A 22,164-nucleotide genomic window follows, 5' to 3' on the forward strand; every position below is an offset into this window, starting at 1 on the left:
TCACCTCCAATAAAATGTGACATTTCATATCAGCACATTCACTGATCTTACTGCTAGTGATTTTTTCTTTGGGTTTGCCTGAAGCCCGACCTTCAAGCATAGGCAAAAAGTAAGTGATTAACTGAAAATTATTATCTTACATAAAACTGTAGCAATATATATGTATTTCCATAAGGATATAAAAATATGTTGTGTAGGGTATATCTAACAGTAAATACCAAGAAATTAATACAGAACTTTATGGTATAAAACCTATGAAGATAAGCATCAGAATATCATAAAACAATGCTTCTTCAGAGGGAAAGAGGGTAAACATTTTTCTTACAGATTAAAAAATACCATTCTAATTAGTATCTACTACGCTACCCTTTTTTATCATTCAAAACCTAAAGATGCAAGGGATGGCTGAAATGTTATGCACATTGGTATGTAACTAGAAAACATCTTGCACAAAACAACAATTGCTGCAACTTGTAGTTTCATTCCCCAACTACTAACATTCTAAAACTTGTTAATCCACAACCTCTAATCTTCTGCCAGACACCATGGTTATGGAGTCAAGAATGCTTGCTATGTTAATGCATCTAAAACAATGGTAGTGATTAAATTTTTATTAGGAGAAAAATTGAACATTAGTGACAATCAAAGACATTTATAGTGATAAAACTTTTGATTAAAGAAACAGGTGGGCAATAAATTTTGGGCATCAGAAGCTGATATCATGGATGACCCACGCGGTAATCAACCAGTTCCTGTGACTGATGAGAAGCACCAAAATGGATGTGGAAAAGCATCTTTCTGCAACTGTAAGGCTTTTGTGATGTAGAAATTTTAATCTATTCTACATCTTCCATACTCACCAGATTTGGCATCCAGCGATTTTCACTTCTTTCCACAATTAAAGAGGGACATTAAGGGCATTCATTTCACAACATATGATGAACTAAAGGTGCAATGAGGTAATGGATCAAGGAAAGACAGCCAGAAATCTTTGTTAATTTAATGAGAAAACTGGTTCACTGTTGGGGGTAATGTGTAGTAATAAATGATGATGAAGAAAAATAAATGTTAAGTTTTTGTATATCTTATTCAGTTAGCTTATGAATTAAAATAAACAAACTGTGCACACGAGTGTTGAGGCGGCCACTTCACAAGTATCTCCTATAAATCCTGATCCATATAAAAGAACTATGCAACATTAATATTCAGTAACCATGCACTTTTATATTTTACAAATATCATACATATAATTTAAATTTAAACAAATTAAGACATTTTAAAGAGTTATGAAATTGTTAATTGATAGTAAAAGTCCATTAATATCTTAGATTAAATTTCTATGATAATAAACAAATAAAGTCAACACAGTTTTCATCTGGTTGCAAGAAATCCATAGTGCTGTCTGTATTAAGCGATACAATGAGAGGCTCAATTTTGTTTCCTATTTTCCAATTTCCAATAATTTGATTCAATAATATCCATTACATGTTTTATACAATTTTTCCATTCCTGCTAGACTTTTTTATTTATTTCTCCCGTTAAAGCTCATCATGGCTAAGAATGGGGGGTGGGGGGGTGCGACTGGAATCATCACAAGGTGATGATTCTTCCCCTACAGGAATTGGGATGGACTTTTTTATTGATGGCTTTTGAGAACAGATTTTAAACATCATGTATTTTAAAAACAGTATTTTCTGTCACTACATAACTTATGATTTGTCCCCAAATTAACTCAATTTGGTTGAATACACAATGATAGGGAGGTAATTGAGGACACTGGATCTTGCTAACTCATAAATTTTATATACATTAAAATTACTTTTAATATGCTAAACTCTTTGTAATAATTCGACCTTAAGTTCATCCTCTTTAAAAATCACTCATATTAAACTAAGCCACATTCTGATATAATTTTTGTTCCAAAACACGGCTGGAATTTTTTCCTTTTTATATGATAATGGTTATTGTCTAAGACAATAACTGAATTATCTTCCAGAGGAAGTAACACATCACTAAACCATTTCTCAATAAATAGAATTCGTAAAAATTATTGTAAAATAATAATATCGTAAATAGAGTTGTACTTTTTTATCGAGTCAACTTTTTCTTCAATTGACCTGTAGGGTTTTAAACTACCTTAATTCATTAAAATTAGGAGACCATAATTCATTAGTAGATTAATACTTGTGATCACACTGCACACTGAAGCAGCACAACTTCCACTTATGTTAGCAGTTTATTAACGAGATCCAAAATCAACATCATTGGATTATTCTGTAATTTGCTTTTGTAAGCAATTAAAATGATGTGTCTTTCTGCACGACTTAGGGCTTTTTTCGTGGCCTTTTTTTGGAGAGGATATCAATAATCGTGCACTATTATCAGCTGAATCGGTATCAGACATGGTGTCAAAATAATGTACAAAGTGTCCATAAAGCCATTCTGTGATTACAAAAACCTATTACAGTTACAGCTGTGCGGTTTGTGGCAAAAGAAAGAAAAAAATTAACTAGTTTTTTTTTTTGTACTGGTTTGGTGCAGATAGAGGGTAGTATGATCATTTTTTTATAAAACTGTGTCAAACCAGGAGAAAATGCAATGTGTGTGTGGTATCACGAGTCAAAGTCACCGATTACTGTGCAGCAAAATTTTAGAAGGGAATACGAAAGAAAAGCACCTATAGCAAGAGTATCGTTGTGTGTATGCAAAGTTTAAGGACAGTGGAAGTGTAGTCGACCTTCTGCAAACAGGACGAGGATCCGTTAGTGAAGAGAAGGTTGAGGTTGTGCAGTAAGCATTTCTACATAACCTTTCCAAATCTACCAGTTGTGCATCTTGTGAACCAGAGATTCCCCGGTCAGCGGTGTACAAAATTTTACACAAGACTACGGTTGCACACGTATAAAGTTCAGATATTCTAACATCTACAGCCAGATGACCGCCCTCATCGTGCTGCCTTTGTGACCGAGATTTTGCAACGGATTGATAATGACAATGAGTACCTGCAGCGTGTATGTTTTTCAGATCAGGCAACATTCCACACCTCAGGGAAAGTAAACAGGCAAAATGTGAAAATATGGGGCTTAGAAAATCCGTACTTTACCAGGGAAGAAAGTAGAGAGAGATTCCTCTAAAGTGAATGGGTGGTGCGGTTTGATGCACAACAGAATCATTGGTCTCTTCCTTTTCATTGAGCAATCGACAACAGTTAACATTTACTTGAATATGCTGCAACACTTTGCTATACCTCAACTAAATGACTTGCAACCTAGGGTAGTTTTCCAGCAGGATGGCGCACCACCACATTAGGAATTACTAGTTCGAGATTTTCTGAATGAATCACTTCATGGCAGGTGGATTGGGCGGGACAGTCCCACTCCCTGGCCACTATGATATCACCAGACATAACTCCATTAGAATTTTTCCTCTGGGGTTATGTTAAGGGCAGAATCTATGCAACACCCATACCTGATCTGGACACATTGAGATGGAGAACTGAAGCTGTTGTTAGTGTTTCCGAAGACATGTTGACTAACACATGGCGTGAAATTGATTCTCTGTTGGACATTCTACGAGTAACAAAAGGCGCACACAATAAAGTTTATTGACATGGTAAAACAATTTAATAATTTTTTCTTTCTTTTCCACAAACCACACAGCTGTAACTGTAATAATTTTTTTGTAATCATGGAAAGACTTTTTGGACACTCTGTACAATTCAAAGTTGTACAGACACAAGTCTAGTAATATAATACATTACACTCACGTTCCAGTAAACTTAAAAAAATTGCATTATATTAACTTTAAATAACATTAGAGTACATAAATAAGTTACAGAAACATAAAAATTGAATATGAGTACCAAAGAGTGATCATATGAAAGGTTAAAGGGGTTTAATAGAACTGAGAAGACATTCACGTAAACATTTGATTACATTGACTACTATGTGAAAATTAATTTACAGTGACTAATATATGAATAATGATTATAGTGTTGTGTTAGATATGGCCGCATTGTGAATTGGCACTGATACAAATGATGTGACTCGGCAGAATCATGAACTCGCTAACACAAATGCCATGTTTGTTTATTATTCACTCTATAAGCTAAGTGAATACAGTATAACAAATAAAATTAATGTACTTTTATGCCATATCTGTTTCATTAGAGGTTAAGAGCAACTGTGTATTACATTTCAGCAACCCATGTAATCCTGTACAATCCAACTTATAAACATTAAGATAAAATAAGTTTATAAATGAGAAATTATTGATGATTCTCATAGTAAACAATAAATTTTTAATTATTTGGTACACAACAAAAATGCTTACAACCATTATTCTGTAAATAATGGAAAAATCATTAAAAACAAATCTAGTTTATCATTTTTATAAAATACTGACTCAATTTCCAAACTAACATTTTTTGTCCAATAAATTCCTTAAAAAAAGGCTCATCATTAACATTTCTCTGATGTTTCAATTTCATCCACTAAAATCATCCTTTGCCAAATGACTCAACTATGAAATCCCAACAAGATGACATAAGCAAGGCTTATTCTTCTCAATTAATAGTTCAACATTATTATTAACTTTATAACAGTTATTTGAAATATTGGCACAGCCCTCTTAATTTACAAAAATACACAAAAAAGGAAGAAATTTCACTAAAATCGTATAATTTCTCCACCTACAGTTAAATGACTTTAATTACTTTTAGATCGGCAAACAGATTTAAATTTATTACAAGCATTATGATATCTTTTCAATTTATTTCTTAAAACTGTGTTGCTTATAAAACAATTGATAAAGAAGTTAATGAAATTTAACAAATTAAACTTTTCTGATCTTTTTTCTGTAATATTAACACCGATACAATTAATAACCGTTAGCTAACAAAAAGTCAATGTTTTGGTTGTGACATTATATATAAATGAATAATAGTTTAATAAATATGTATATGTGTGAGTGCATATATATATATATATATCTATATATATATATATATATATATATATATATACATACATACACACGAGGTGTGTTCAAAAAGTAATGAGGATTTTGAAATTTTGCAGGTTGCATTAGTCTGATTGTCGAGATTTTTTTGTTGTTATATTGGTAAACATATCTGAAAAGTATCTGTAAATTTTTAGCCACATAGGATGTTTAGTCTGTTGTCAGCTGTCAAAAGGATAACACGTGTTTTAGTATGATTGGCAATTTTTTATTTGTACAAATAATGGATCAGAAAATTTGTATTAAATTTTGCTTTAAGTATGGAATAAAGCATAGAAATGTTTAAAAAAATGTTAAATATTGCTTTTGGTGAGTCTGCTGTGAGTAAACCAAGGGTTTATGAGCAGGTCATGAAGATGATGAGTGCCCCGGATGCCACAGCACATCAACAACTGATGAAAAAATGGAAAAAGTGAAAGAAATAATTATAAATGATCGCCAAATCACAATCAGAAAAGTCACTGATGATGTTGGGATATTAATTGGCTCTTACCATGAAATTTTTTCAGATGTTTTGGGTATGAAACGTGTGACAGCAAAATTTGTTCCAAAACTGTTGAATTTCGAACAAAAACAAAGGCGAATGGAAGTTGCTCGGAAGTCGCTAAATGAAGTCAACAACGATGCAGAACTACTGAAATGTGTCGTAACAGGTGATGAAATATGGGTTTACGGATGTTGAAACTAAGGCTCAATTGTCCCAGTGGAGGCATTCTGGATCACAAAGACCAAAAAAAAGCTCGACAAGTACGGTCGAATGTGAAGGTTATGCTCACCGTGTTGTTAAGATTTTAATGGCATAGTGCATCATGAGTTCTTACTGCAAAGTCAAACAATCAATAAGGAGTATTACCTACAACTTCATGAAGCAATCTGAGAAAAACATCTGGATTTATGACGAAACAATTCATGGTTTTTGCACCATGATAATGTGCCTGCTCACACTTCGTTGCTTGTTCGTCAATTTTTAGCCAAAAATAACACTGTAATGATACTCCAACCGCCACATTCATCAGACATGGCCCCATGTAACTTTTTTCTATTCCCAAACTTAAATAGAAGTTAAAAATCCATTAACCTCCTTTAAAGGATGTTAAAGGTGGTTAACAGAAAAGAGAAGGTTAGACCTTAAAGGGACGTCATTTTAAAAACATAGATGAGATTAAAAGCAAATAGCTGAAAGAGCTAAACACTATTCCAAAGATTGAGTTCCAGAAATGTTTCGGGGATTGGAAAAAGCGCTAGCATAAGTGTATAATATCTAATGGGGATTATTTTAAAGGGAATAAAATTAATATAGATGAATAAATAAAATTCTTTCCTAAAAACAAAAATTCTCGTTACTTTTTGAACACACCTTGTATAGAAATCTTATTTTACATGCATCCTAAAAATAATATAACAAAAAAAAAGTTATACATTACCTGAGATAAAAATTAAAACTATTATTAATAAAAAAAAAATCAGAAAAAATATAAGTATAAATAATACCAATAGTCTTGCCCATTATAACTAATCTTATCAGTAATTGTACTAAATTAAAGAAATTATATTATATAAGACCCATCTTCCATTCAATCTGTTTCAACCAAGTAGGATAATGACATATAAAAAACATTATTCATAAGAATAATGCAATATTTTCTGTTTTTAAACCTCTTTCCTGATTCACATAGATTAAATGAATATAATTTAATGTAATCAATTTCAAATACAGAGTGGCACACGTTAAGTTGACAATTTAGAATGCTGATTGTAAATAAATGTTTTTTATTTGGTGTTTCTTATTGTGCATATTTAATCCCTATTTATTGGAAATACTGGTAGTATTCCTTTTTTGATTCAGCATCTTTATGCTGAATCAAAAAAGTGTTACATGACAATTTCAAGCTCATATTAACACTAGATGGACTCCAGCAAGAAACACCATTCTCCATTTATACTGTAAATTTGAGGAAGAAGGCAGCATAATAAAAGAGAAACGACAAGCATCTCCCATTCATTCTCCCAGAGAAAGTCTACACAGTGAGCTTCACAGAAATAGGAATATCTCGTGTCACACAGTATAAAAAATATTACATAGTGATCTCAAGCTGTTTCCATACAAACTGACTGTTCTGCATAAGTTAACAACCTAACAAGCAAAAAAGATAGGAGTTTTCACAATGGTCAAAAGAGAAAGATAATGTTCTGTTCAACTCTTGATTTTCAGACAATTAATGGGACTGTTAACAAACAAAATTTCTGCATTTTCTTATCGGACGATAGCATCACCACAAATCATACATGAAAAACAACATGGGTCTAAATAATCTGGGCGGCTTTATCCCATTATGGATTGGTGGGGTCAGTGTTTTTCAATGATACAATTAATTCTCAATGCTATTTGGATATGTTAAGGAATGAATTTCTACCCAAACTGCTTGCGACTGAATTGCCTGTAGATACTAAATGGCTTATATAAGATTGTGCAACCCCTCGTAACGATAATGTTGTGTTGGATATTTTAAATCCAGTTTTTGGTAATCGCATAATTTCAAATTGCTACCCAGGCTGCCACATGGAGGTTTTTCTGGCCACCTTTGAGCCTGGATTTAAATCCTTGTGATTTTTTTTATGGGGATATATAAAAAAAAGAGAAACTTTTCCTGTTAAGACCTGCAAATCTTATGGAAATGCATGAGTTGATAGTTCAATTGTGTGAAGAGATTCAAGAAGACTTGAGTCGCAGAGTCATCACAAACATACAAACTCGCCTTAATGAGGGTGATAGGCATAATGGGAGCCATACTGAACAGGTCATGCAATAAAAGAACTTTTGTAAAACTGTAATCCTACGAAACTTAAAAATAAATATGTAATCCCAAATTCAAATGTGTCAGTTTATTGTGCATCACTCTGTATAACTTAGAAAAAATGATTTGTTAAAAAAAATGTATATATATATATATATAAAATTCTAAGCAATTTAAAAGTACTAAAAAAATTTGTTAAAATATTTTTAAAAAATGAATTTTTCAATTTTTTATGCCATCTTTAGCAGAAAACATTTTTTTAAACATAAAATAATTCTGAGATGTATACAATAAAATATCAAGATTTTGTGACATATATATGTATGAATAAATAGATGTATGTATGTGCACAAAGACATACACACACATACATTTTTATAATTTGAAAACTAGTCCTTTTAATACATTTTAAAAATTCTTTAAAAATAGGTTTTCTGCTAAACCAGTAACAGAAATGGGGTACATTTTTTTTAGGTATACATAAGTTATTGGTTTGAACAAAACGCACTGAGTCAATGTTATTTCTAAATTCTTTTTATTTAATTAGTAAATAATAATCTCCACTTTTAAAGGGAATATATTAATTTGTTGCTTATACTACCAGAAAAATCTTTATTAAAATTAATGATTGATAACTATCTAAGGTACAAGCAATACAAGTCAGTTTCTTTCTCAGGGAGTAATAATGAGAGCTACACAGCTAATTCATCTGATTAAACACACTCGCCCCTTTGTGAGTGTGGTGAAAATCAGACTGTTAAACACATCACAGAAGTTTGCCCTAGGACAGCTTATGAAGGGACATTTCCTGATGGCAACTCCAGAATCGGTAGCTTATATTAATTTGTTAGATTGTTTGTAATTTTTACTGAAATTGTTGTTGTGTCATGGTGTCATACGCTAAATAAATAAATAAGTCTGATTAATAGCGTAAAACAAATCACTAAAATGTTGAATATGATTCGCATTCTGGCGGGGTTAATATGTTGGTACAAAAGAGTATATTTGGCTTGGTGAAAAAGACAACTGGGAAACCATTTCACTCCTTATTTTCCCTAGTAAGCTTGGGAAAGGAGGTTTATTATTCTTGAGAATGACTAGTCTATTTTCATATGTGACTGATTTTTATCTTCATTTATCCCTGATATCATCAAATTTACAGAAACCATTACATTAATGTCAAGTTTGTTCTAGCTAACCTCTACCTTCTTTAACTTTTAATTTAAAGTTGGACAATTAAACTAATTTTTTTCTTTCAAAGTTCACTATTATTATTAATATTATTTACTGTTTGGTCCAATGACCAAACATGATTTTGGATGTGCTGTATCCAAAATCAAAACTACACATTCAAAAAATTATAGTAGAAAAGCATATATAATATTTTTATATATGTAATTACTGATTTCAGTATAAGAAATTGACACAGTTTTTATAACCATTCAGTTCCAGGTGGGGTAGCATGATAAATTAGCAATATTATAGTAACAACAACTCCAATGGTTAGAAAATAGTTTAACTAAATAGAAGATGTAGTGATTATAAAAATATTATATGAACTAAGAAATTAATTTTATTAATAAAATAAATGAGTAAAATAATAATGTACAATTATATTAATGTAAAAAGTATTAATTTTAATAGTACTTTCTGGGATAATTAAGATACAGTTTATAATTAACATGAACCAGAAAATTAAACTAGAAATGATTGTTAATACCAAATTAATTTATTCTTTAAATAGTAATAATAATAGCAACATTGAATTAATGGTTAAAGAATGTGATAATGCATAAATAGTGGAAACTACTAAGTTTGATAAATTCTGAAATTCATTATCTCAACATATAAATAGAATTTTAAAAATACTGCCTTTCACATGAATTTATTAGTCTGTTTAAATAATTCACTAAATAAGAACAAACAATTATAACAGAAAATTATATAACTTCACTTAGTTTTTATTTATAACAAAATGTTAAATAGATCTTAGAAAAAATTCTTAAATACATTTACAAAATTTATCAACTAAAAACAAAATCTAGATTATTAATTCTCAGTTAAAAGATTAAAAGCAAATTATAACTCCAAAATATAAACTGCCCAATTTATATCATAAATTAATAATTTATTTATTAAAATTGTAACAACTGGTTGATGACTAGTCAGTTATTTTTCTTCTTTTCTAAACTAAGAAGTAATATTCTGATGTATAAATTCACCGAACTGGGATTTGATGTAGTTTCTTTGCATCAAAAGATTAAAAACATTAGAAAACATTTTTTTCTTATGTTAAAATGTTACATTTTTTTGAATTGATGTTGTTTAGTTAACAACAGGCATATCAGTAATAATCAACCTGATACTGCAAAATACCGACTGCCAAAGTAAAACTGAGGTAACATTTTGTTAAGAAGCTGTGTAATCCTAACAAAAGAGGGGGGAGGAAGTCCTAGTATATTTGAACAGGATTTAATTTTTATGCTCTATGTAATTTGAATTTGCTTCTGTAATTAAAGGAGTAAATACATTCTAAAATGAACAAAAAATGTAAAAACTCAAGACTACTTTAAAGCTACTTTAATATAAGTTCCTGTAACTTATGTTTTAACTACTTAAATATAGAAAACATATATTTATATTAATAGCATTAAATTTTTTAAATTTATTTTCTTCTGGTATTTCATACTAATATTTAATAAGTCTCATATGTGACTGAGTATTGTGGAAGTCAACGTAATACAACCAAAATTTAAAATAACAAAAAAGAACTAAAACCAATAAATCTTAGTAAAATAGAAAACCAGGAATTTTTGTAAAAAACTGACTTTCACGTTACCTTTTCACAGTGAAACACTGCCTAACATATTACTGAATTCACTAGATTATTTTTGCTTCGAACCTACTAGATAATAACATTTTTTTAAATTAAAATCAGCGTAAAATTTAAGTTGACACCTGTAACAGATTCAGAGCCAAACGTTGAAGGCATTCATATAGTCACGATTCTACTTCAATTTATACAACACTTTAAAACTAAAAAATTTCAGTTTTGTACAAGCATTACAATACCAAAAAATGATAGGACTTGAGGGATATTACGATATTTAGAATGATTAGTGTTTGGCTAACCCTGAAATCCTACATTTGGTACCCCGTCCAATTTGGTACATAGGCACCAAAGACATTCCAAATTGGATTGTCTTGGATGCTAATTTATTAAAATATGTACCTAGAATAATAAATGAATTTTTCTCAGGTCTAATTTTTTACTATCCATTCTGGATCTACCACAGGAAGACAAGGACAGGCTATGTAACCAACACCAATCAAAAACAGATTAATATTTCAATACTGTGATAACTTTTTACAGTAAGTATCATAAAGGCACTGCTAAAGTTGAAAAACAATATTTACTTATTAAATATTTATATATACATAAATTATTACCTTTATTAATATAAATTATAAAACTTACAAATATTAGTTTATAACAAACTATATGTTTATAATTATACCTGACATTGATCCAGGACTACGACCTCTGACAATTCCAGCGTAGCTACTTATCGAGCCTGGCGAAGACAGAGACACAAAACACAGACAAGTATGATCTACTAATTTGTTGTAATTATTATAATCATTATAAATCTTGCCAAGGTTGTCAAGCCCTCCACCGACAGTCATAGACTTAAAGGGTTCAGTTTCTTTACAAACATCATGATGATTATTAACATCACAACATCGTTTTTCTACATCTTCTTTAGTCTTAACTAAAACATCAGATCCACAAAAAATACACGCACTAATGATACATGCGATTATTATTTAATAAAAACAATACAATGACCAAAAAGAACAAAAAAAAAAAATAACTGCAAACCCAAAACTCAACATAATAATTTTACCATACCTTATTTTATTAGTCAAACAAACAAAAAAAATATATATATAAATATTCAAAATGTTAACCGATACCCAACACCATATTATACATAAAAATGGAATGAATGATGTGAAAAACACACAAACTCAAAATGACAAAAACAGAAAAATTTGAGTGGATGATATTTTTACTTGTGCAAATAAAGTTTAAAGAACCAAAATCTATACTATTATAAAAAGAGGAAGAGGGTTTGTTCAGGATAAACAAAAAAACTAGTCGATTAATCACAACCAATAATTTTACCCATGTTTCTTGGCATAACTGAGAAGGTTTTTAGATATATTTCATCTTGAAAAAAGTATACATATGTATTAGCGGAGAACTGTTAGTTGAAGCACAAACTTTAATGAATTGAATTAATGAACTGTGAACTGAGAGAGTCCGTCACTATGTGAGCTGGGTTTAAATTGAATCATTCAAATCAACTGAATGAATAATATTACAAAAATAATAGAATTAAATTTATGTTAAATAAAATAATATTAAATAAATTGAAAAATGTTTCTGTTACCAACAATGGGTTTCCCGTAGGGACTGCGTGTGAAGCTAGAAGGGTGAGGTATGAATGCGAGCACCTTGTGGGAGACTAGACCAATCATCACCATCACTGGTAACAAATGGGGAGCCCTGGGGTGCTGTTTTGAGAGGTGCAATGGGGTGCTCTTATAACATCTCCACAAAAATTGCCTGATTTTCAAAATTCAAATGGGATATTTGTTAATAGGTTGAAGGCTAACTTTTGCATGCATCAGCTACATTCCTGATCTTATAGATCACAGTAATTTGGAAATGTATATATATAATTTGTCTGTTTGTTATTGCATCACATGAGAACCAACTGAATTACTTTCAAATTTGCAAGATATATTCATTATCCCAGGGAAGGTTTTAAGCTATTGATTGAGGCCTTAGCTCCTTTGAAGATTAAGATGTTAAAAATATTCATTATTTCTTCACCCAAGGAGGGTGCAATTGTGAATTAAAGATAATCATTAAGGAAAAAATAGCTTAGTTCTTTTACTTCACTATTATATTTCTGTCACCATGGAAAAGAAATAAATTGAATTTTACATTGTCAAAGGTGTGTGCAGTTTAGTTAACATAGTTACTATTATTCTATCTTTTGTAATTTAGTTTCTTTTTCAGGTTTCTATAAAGCCTGAATACTATAATTATTATTTATTAGTATTATTCTCACAACCATGAGGACAGTGCAGTGCGGGTTTTCAGGGATAGAGCCCTCTGAGTAGATGGTGACTGAAGCAAGCTCTGCAGGTGTCCAGGTTGCTGATCCACCTGGCAAATTGGAAATGACAAGTGAACCGAGCTTTGCAGCTATGGGGTAGGCCCCCAAGTAGCCTCTGAGTTGGTTCTGAGATTTGCCTGGGCTGACCTGAGCTCTGAAGGTTCAGGTACTGGTTAGACGGGCTGGCTAGTACATTTATAAATTAAATATCAGAGCCTAAGAAATGAACTAAGACTTTAATGGTTAGACACACACATACACACACACTTCTTTCTGAAATGAAAAAATTGTTTGGGAATTGAAGCTAAATTGGGAATGGAGAAGTCAAAAATAAGCTTCCCCATTCAACTGCTGCAGATTACACTGGTCAACATGATTTTTGTCTCACTAGTACCAATAGGTGTACTTAATGCAATCTTTTATCCTGTTTTCAAATATATATATTCAGAATTTCACCATCACCCACAGTTTTCTTTGTTAATTTAATTTTTTTTAATATTTTAAAATGTTTTTTTCATCCATATGTCCACTGTCAAGTAAAAGCTCCAAGAGCATTGTAAATGTGATGGAACCAAATCAGCTAACTCAAAGGGTAGTGTTGCTACTGTTGTGCAGGTTCAGACGTGTATAGAAATGTACAAATGTGATCTACTGTAGCACACATTCATCAGAATGATGCCAGTTGTGAGATAGTAGTGAACCAGTAAACACATCATTGCGAGTGCTTTGTATGTCTGAATTATTGTGTATTACATATTTACAACTTTAATTCTTTTAATTAATTGTTAGTTACAAAATGCCTAGTTTGTTTAAATCATCCTAACAATTTTTGTTATGTATGTGGTGAAGAGACACTCAAGTTCCAAAGGCGAAACCTTAAAACATATTAGTAAAAATGTGTTATGAACTTTATTTTGGGTGTAAAGTTGGGGACAAAACAAGGGCCTGGGCCCCACATATCTATTGTTTATTGTGTTCTAGGCTACTCACTGCACGGAAAAATGGCACATGCCACATGCCACATGCCATTTGCTATCCCTATGATTTGGAGGGAACCCACAGATCACTCATCTGATTTTTATTTCTGTTTAACAAACATTAAAGGGATTATGTCAAAATCAAAACATATAGTGGTGTACTCTAACTTGTAATCTGCAATGAGACCAGTATTATATTGCAAAGAATTGCCCATATCAAAGCCTCCAGAACATGTAGCATTAGATGAAGTAAGGTAGAAAAAGAAACAGATTCTGGTGATACGACTTTTGAACAAAGCAGTTCATCTGAGCCTCGTTTACTGGTTCAAGAAAGTCTTAATGATGTAATACAAGATTTAAAGTTATCCAAAAAAACAGTCTGAAATGCTTGCTTCCCAACTAAAAGAATGGAATCTTCTTCAAAAGAATACAAAGAATAAGTACTTACTGTAATCGTCATTCTAAATATAAAGACTATTTTTCTGAAGAGGCTAAGTGTTTTGGAATGACATTTCTTCTCTTATGGAGACACTTTGTAATGAACACAACCCAACAGAATGGCGCGCTTGTTCACTGATTCTGCTAGTTAGTTTAAAAGCTGTGCTTTCTGCATAATGGCAATAAATTCCCATCAGTACCAGTGGCTCACTCTGCTAGTATGAAAGAAACACATGAAAACTTTCAATTTATATTGGGAAAGCTTCAATATGCAGTGTATGAATGAAACATCTGTAATGATTTAAAGGTAATTGCACTTATTCTTGGTCTGCAGCTTCGTTACATAAAGTACTGCTGTTCTTTTGTGTGAATGGGATAAAGGGAAAGAAAAAACTATTTCATTAGAAAAGAATGGCCTAAATGTGAATCACTCATTCCTGAACAGAAAAATGTGAAACACAACCCATTGTGTAATCCTAAAAATATCTATCTACCTCCATTACATATCAAACTAGTATTTTAATGAAGAATTTTGTCAAGGCCATGGGCAATACGTCTGGTTTCATGTACTTAAAACAGAAGTTTCCTAAAATTAGTGATGTAAAATTAAAGAAGGAATATTTGTGGGTCTACAAATATGATCACTAATACATGATGAAAAGTTTGAGGAATTACTGAATCCACTGGAAAAAACAGCTTGGCAAGCATTCAAAAATGTTACTCAGAGTTTTTTTTTGGGAAATTGAAAGGTGAAAAATTACTATGATATTGTCAACAATCTTATAACATCTTATGAAAATTTGGGTTGTAATATGTCCTTAAAAGTACACTTCCTGCACTCGCACCTAGATGTCTTCCTGGAAAAACTTGGTGCAGTGAGCAATGAGCACGGGGAATACTTTCATCAGGAGATTTTGGCTATGGAAAAGAGGTATCAAGGCAAATGGAATCCTAATATGCAGCCGATTATTGTTGGACCATCAAGAGGAATGCTCCACAGGCAAAATATGGCAGAAAATTGTCACTTCTTACATTCTAGGTTAGTCAAATGTTTGAATATTGTGTAGTTAAGAATGCAGAAAATATTAAAATGTTTGAAATTATAAATGTCTGTCTCTCAGAAACCTTGCATGATGGGGAAAAACCAATATCATATTTGAATTCAGGAGAAAAAATACTATCAGAATCACACATTTTACTTCCTGAGGCAAAAAAAATTATTTTTTGTACCCGTGTTATTACATACAAGGAGTAAGTTCTTAGGTTACACTTAATTCAAATGTTGTGTCTAGATATGATGACAAATCTACTTCTATCTAACACACCTCTAGTATAGGTATTTCAACAATAGCAAATGGTTCTATTTGAATGTACACAAATGCTATGATCTGATTTGTTATTCAGATTTTATGGATCAGAGAAACAGCATAAATTGAAATTCATCATAAACTTAACATAGTTTATGGCCTTTATGTGATATGTGCAGCAGATAAAATTAATAACATGAATTATATAATGGTAAAGTAACTGCGATGACAAACAAAGGAGCAGGTGTCCTTCCACAATAGATCTCATTCAGTAACCAAAGAAAATTTCTGAGGTAATCACCAAATAAAAATAAAAGATTTGAAAGTGAAAAACTTTCACATGATACAATACATAAAACTGTTCAGATATCAACTGAAGAGGTACTGCTTTTGAGTGGTAATCCTTAATTGTGAAGAATTCATGACATAGTGAATCTTAAAAACATTGACACTGACAAATTCTTTAGCATCAAACCTATAGCCCTAATCTGGCTCTTTCAAATTTCCATCTGGAAACAAATAGAAAAGGTGTAGTAAAATAATCTTTATGAAAAATGATTCCAGTCAGATGATAATGTCAAACATGAAATGCAAAAATGGCTGCATCATTTACTGAAAAGATTACTCACTAATTTTCACAATAAAAAATTTCTGTAAAAATAGATGATAAAAAAGTACTAGAATTAAGAAACCTTTTTCTACTTTCCTCCTGTAAATATATGTATGTATGTAAAAGTCTGTGTATAACTAATCCATTTTAAAGTGTACAACACTCCCATGGGTGTCTAGCTAACTGAACAATTTATAGTTCAACTGCATATAGGCAAATGCCACACAATAATTGGGATATAGGTAAGCTTGTTCCACGGGCCATTTTTAAAAAAATTAAATAGAGAATGTAAGTAGAAAAATATTGTAATAATATGAAGAAATTAAAAGTAAAGTAACATAAGTTCATAAGACTCATATCTATGATTACCCACCAGGTGGTAGCTGACTTCCAGGATGTTCACACTATCTCCTAATAATTATCCATAATTTCCTTAACCGTTGATCTGTTTTTACTCTTAGATAGTAAAAACAGATCTGACATATAGACAACTTTATCTGCAGGCCTGCCTGTAGACTCTTTTTATTTAATAATAAACAAAAACTAAGCAGCAAATGAAGTACTTTTTCGATAAAGTCATCAAATCACTCCATCAATAATCAATTGTATCAAGATTTGGCTGTTAGTTTAAATGTAAATATTTTTCCTTGTGGAACAACTGTCACTATTTGAGAAAATATTAGGTGCAGTTACTCATTACTCGGTTAGACTTGAACAATGTAAATATGACTATAATTAATAGCAATATTTATAAACCATAACAGTTGCCGTAAAATTGAAAGAGAAAACAATTATTCAGCAATATAGTAAAAAAAAAATTATGTACTTATTTCATACAGATATTGTGTAGTTAATTTTATACAGAAAATTTATATACCAAAAAAAAAAATCAATTTCAGATAAGCTACATATATTTCACAATCCCGTTATGCTGAGCCTTTTTTATTCATCAATTAGAAATTTAAATAATTATTATAAAACAGTTTTGCAGATCTGATGATTTAGTTTAAAACTGAAAGTGGAAAAGCTTGATTAACAATGTGATAGTAAGTTAATTTATTATATTTAAAATTAATTTTTGAAAACAAAGAAACAAGTTTAAATGAACAATATTTTACACAAAATAATGGCATTAAAAAATAACTAATAATAATAATAAAAATATCACAATATATATCTGAAAACAGTAATAATTTTGATTAAAAAAATATTTTGTACAATTTTAATAATAGTTAAAAAAATAGGTTTAAAAAATTATGAAAGATAAAAAACAAAACTAAAAAATATTGCCATGATTTTGTATTTTTTTTTTAATTATGTCAAAAAACTGTTCAAAAATAATTTTAAAAAGGTAGAGGTCTGAGTATACATGAAATAAATGTTAGAAAACTATTTCTAACTTTATAAATAAATATGTTAATCAAAAACAAACAGATCAGTAAAAAAATAAAAAAAAATATTTTCTGCTTAGTTAAAAGTATAAAATACATGCATTTTCAATAGATGCAGAAAAAGATGAAGTATGTAATAAATAAATGCAAATGCAAACAGAACACTATTTTTAAAAGGTTAAATTTTATCTACCATTACATTTCAATATTAAAACTAAAACTATGTACAATTTACAGATTATCAGTTGTGCACTATTTTGGGTGAAAAATGAAAACAAAAAATAAATAATATTAAATTGAAGAAAATGAAATAAGAAAAAAATAACTACATACTGATGAAACTAATTAGCTTAGACTGGAGGAAAGCTAACTTGAACATCCATTTGATTCTGAATGTAATTTTTTTATATCTTTATCATAAAAATATACATTTTTAGGATTAATAGATCAATTGACTTATGGACTTATAAACCAAATGGACTCTTTTCATACCACTGAAAATTTAAACTAGCTTATAATTTTATCTAATTGCAATAACTGTTAGATGACAATTAAAAGATTTACACAATAAACTGCGTAAGAACTTCACATGAAAATAATAGTTACTTTTTTTTTAATTAAGTCTTTCCATTTATTTATAGAATCTTCTTCATGAAGATGATGTATGACATTTTTCGCATGTTTCTGGGAGGAAAAATTCTTATCGAATTAAAACAAAAATTGAAAATTTATGAACTTTTTTTTTTAACCAAACCATCAAAATATTTTCCACCACAAACCTGGTTGAATTTTGTGAGTTTCAGCAAGATATTATAGCAGTGGGGGATAGAAAAATATTTATCTACATATTTAATAATTGGTTAATATGTAAATTATTCTCTTGCAATGTACTGCACCTATCTATATAGATATAAAATAAAACTCTTTATCTCCCTCTTGGTGAATTAATCTGAACTTTATGGATATTCACTGCCTACAAACCATCCATATAAACTCTGCCATAACTTTTGGCTGGCAGACTTTATCTTATGTCATGATCTCTTTGTGTGGTTGATTGTGATTTTTCTGATTGACTGTGTGTACATAACAACTAGAAGAGGATGTTGCCTCCTATTTCACTATCTTTAAGAAAGCAATTAAGCAAAGCTATACTCCATTCAGCAAATGAATGTCAGGAAATAATTCAAAATGACTTTTTAAACTGTATAAAAAAATTGATTTACAGATCATTTTCTAAATAAAAACTAATTTTCTCTCGTGGAAACTCCTTTACATTGAGGTTTAAATTCAATGAGAATTTAAATTCTTCACAAAACAAAGTATATCAATCGTTTAACTAAGATCCACATCCTGTTAAGAAAAAATTCAGTTTATTAATGATAAAAGGATAATTTCCCTACCTGCAGTTAAAGTGGTATATTTTCAAATCAAATTCTGTTATATGACTTTTGGAACAGTTGGTATATATACAAATTCATCTGTCCTTATCAGATCTCAAGATAAGATTTGAGAAAACAAAGTAGAATCCTTGGGGAGGCCTCAAGATAAAAGATTTAAACATAATAATATAAATTTTCTGTTAATATAAAATTTTAAGAATCCATATTCATACAATAAAAACATAAAAAATTTAATTATAATTACCAACCTGAATTTTATAATAATTAATTTTTTAAGAACTTTTATAAATTCCTAATTTCTTTTTAATATAAGTAAATTCTTCCCCGACAATAAAGTTAAAAAATGTAAAAGGAAATTCTACTTCTCAAACTGAAAGAAAATTTTGCTACTTGGGCAGTAAATTGACAAAGACTGGGGCAAAGCAGATAAAAAAAAAACAAAAGCAAACAAGCACAGAAAAACAAACTCCTTCTAGAAAAGAGATTATTATTGAAAAATACAGATGCATAAATAAAATTAATAAATTAAACTACACCTGTGAAACTTACAGTTCTAAAATTTGTATTTAGCAGAAAGCATCTAGTTTCATCTTGGTATTAGATTTTATGATTGTTTGCTGTATCTGAAAACATTCATTTAAGTCCAAAACAGAAAATAATCATGTATAACTATAGTTTCCTTCTTCATCAAATAATTAAATTATAGTGTTTGTCACAAATGATACACACTAATCACAAGGCATATTGTATTTTTTCTTGTTTTAGAAAAAATGTACCTTATGAATCACATGATAGAAAAAATTGAAAATGTTCTACCATATTAAAGGTTGTTTATCTTCTGTGTTATCGAGATGAATTCACAATAAAGGTTCTAAATAATTTGAAAAAGAACTGTCCAAATAAAAAAATATGTGTACTATAATCTAAACATCTGAAAAATGGCTTTATTACTTTCTAACAAATTACCAACTTTCCTACCAGCTTTAATAGAAATTATTACTTTCTTCAATACTTTTTCTATCCTATTATTTATTTAGATAATAAAACTAATTAATTACCAAAATACTGTTGCTAAAACATATTTCAGTGTAAAAAACTTTCTACCTTTACAGACAACCAAATTAATAAATTTTACAAAACAAAATCCAAACATAAGAAAATTTGTTATAAAATCTTGTATGAAGTTGTAGAATATTGAAATCTGAGTATCAGGAAAAGAAATAATAAAGGATAATTTTCAAGTGTTATTTTCTATATTTCCTACAAATTTCTTCATACAAACTCTCAACAATAACATAGAGAACAAACATCTTTGTAAGATATATAAATCTTCAAAGGCAACCTTTATCTTTTGACATTTACAGCAATAAGAATAAAAGTAAAACAATGATATGAATTTAACTACTACAAGAGAAGAAACTTAATATAAAAATAAGTAGAAGTAAAATGAGAATAAATAACATAATTGTAAATTAAAATTAAAACACAGAATACAATTATCAGATGATATAGAAATGTTTTATTTAAGTAGTAGAATTCCAGAAAGCAACCAAATAAGGAAGCCATCAAAAGTATAATGGCACAACCAAGGGAAACATTCATAGAATAATTAGCTCTTTATGGTAATGCAACATGAAGAATAAGAAAGCCAAAAAGAGGATGATGAACTGAGGCTCTTACGAAGTGTAACTTTCAAGAGAAAAAATAAATTAGATGCGTTAATAGATTTGAATTTTAAGATGAATTGGAGAAAAGAAATTAATGACAGAATCTTTTTAAGGACAGAAGGAAGTCAGTAGGTCATATAATAAGACAATTAATTTTAGTTAAATGGGTTTTAGAAAAAAGAGATTAAAAATTTGTAAATACATATAATGTGACATAAAAATATGATATTAGAAAATACTATTGTTTTGCTAATTAATAAAAAAAACCTCCTATTACTGTCAATGTAATAAATCCATTATTCATTTTCGAAGAAGACTTAGCCAATGCTAACACATTGAATAGCATGTTTGATTCAGTATTGACTGATTAATAATAACAACCATCCCATGCCAAGTAAATTTAAGAAAGAAAAGAATGAAGTTGTTTCGCGTTCCCTTCTTTAACAGGCTAAATATATATTGCAAATCAGCGTGTAAACACTATCAAAATGTAGATAATATTCAGCTTAAACATAACACCTTCACTCTCTTACCATATAGAATGTCTGTTTAGTGAACGTCATTATCGCCAAAGAAAGTAACTAAGAATGTTATTTCTTATATTTCAGGTGTTTTATATGCATCATATTACACAAAAAAATTACTACTTTCTATTACAAAAACAATACATTGTTTTTAGTTAACCTTTTGGTATATAGAATTATGTCTAACAACAATAGCTGGAAAATAATTAAAATGAAGAACAGTGGATTATAAATGATAAATTAAAAAAAACTGTGCTAAAAACTAGATGACAGATAGGCTAAAATGTTTAAGCAAAAACCTTTTTAAATAAGACTGATAACAAAAGAGATTTCCCATAAACATAATCAAAAGAAAAGAGTATGTCAAAAGAGAATATATTAATGGCATTTTGAAAAGTAGGACAATTACAAAATTAATAATTATAATATTTTCATGCTTATATTTATGCAATCCTACTTTTAATTAATTAAAAAAAAATAATAATAATATCAACTTTTTGTCAAACAGTTAAGAAATGTATTCCAGAGTTTCAAGCGTAACACTTCTGTATAAGAAAAAGAGCCTTACTATACTTTAATTAACATTTCATAATAGATTATCTAAAAGATTTCCAAATTAGTCTATTTAAAATTAAATGATTTTCCTTTTACAAAAACAATACTAATTTGTTAATTAGTTTTAAAAATAATTCAATTAAATAAAGAGATGTGAGTTGTCTGCATCATTATTTTATAACTTTACTATTTATTTTGATATATTTTGATTAAATTATTCAAAAATATTTTTATATTGTATTAATTTTTATTTATTTATTGTCTTTAAATATTTAGATTTATTTATTTC

General features: G+C 29.5%; 1 protein-coding gene across 3 annotated transcripts in view; it reads right to left on the reverse strand.

Moving 5' to 3' along the window:
- Atg18a (Autophagy-related 18a) overlaps nt 1-22,164 on the reverse strand; it is a 172,840-nt gene that overhangs the window by 8,956 nt on the left and 141,720 nt on the right. The window contains exons 9-10 of one of the 3 annotated variants that reach the window (XM_075375160.1): nt 19,679-19,752; nt 11,359-11,389 (exon numbers count right to left, since the gene is read on the reverse strand). The exons of 1 other annotated variant lie outside the window; for it this stretch is intronic. In XM_075375160.1, coding sequence (XP_075231275.1) covers nt 19,727-19,752 — 26 coding nt within the window. In that variant the 3' untranslated portion in view covers nt 11,359-11,389; nt 19,679-19,726. Of the gene's footprint in view, nt 1-11,332; nt 11,390-19,678; nt 19,753-22,164 lie in introns of those variants that run through there. One more of the 3 variants, XM_075375158.1, reaches the window with a different exon arrangement.

The sequence above is a fragment of the Lycorma delicatula genome, chromosome 9 (assembly GCF_047948215.1).
Source record: "Lycorma delicatula isolate Av1 chromosome 9, ASM4794821v1, whole genome shotgun sequence".
In the NCBI taxonomy this organism is placed as follows: domain Eukaryota; kingdom Metazoa; phylum Arthropoda; class Insecta; order Hemiptera; family Fulgoridae; genus Lycorma; species Lycorma delicatula.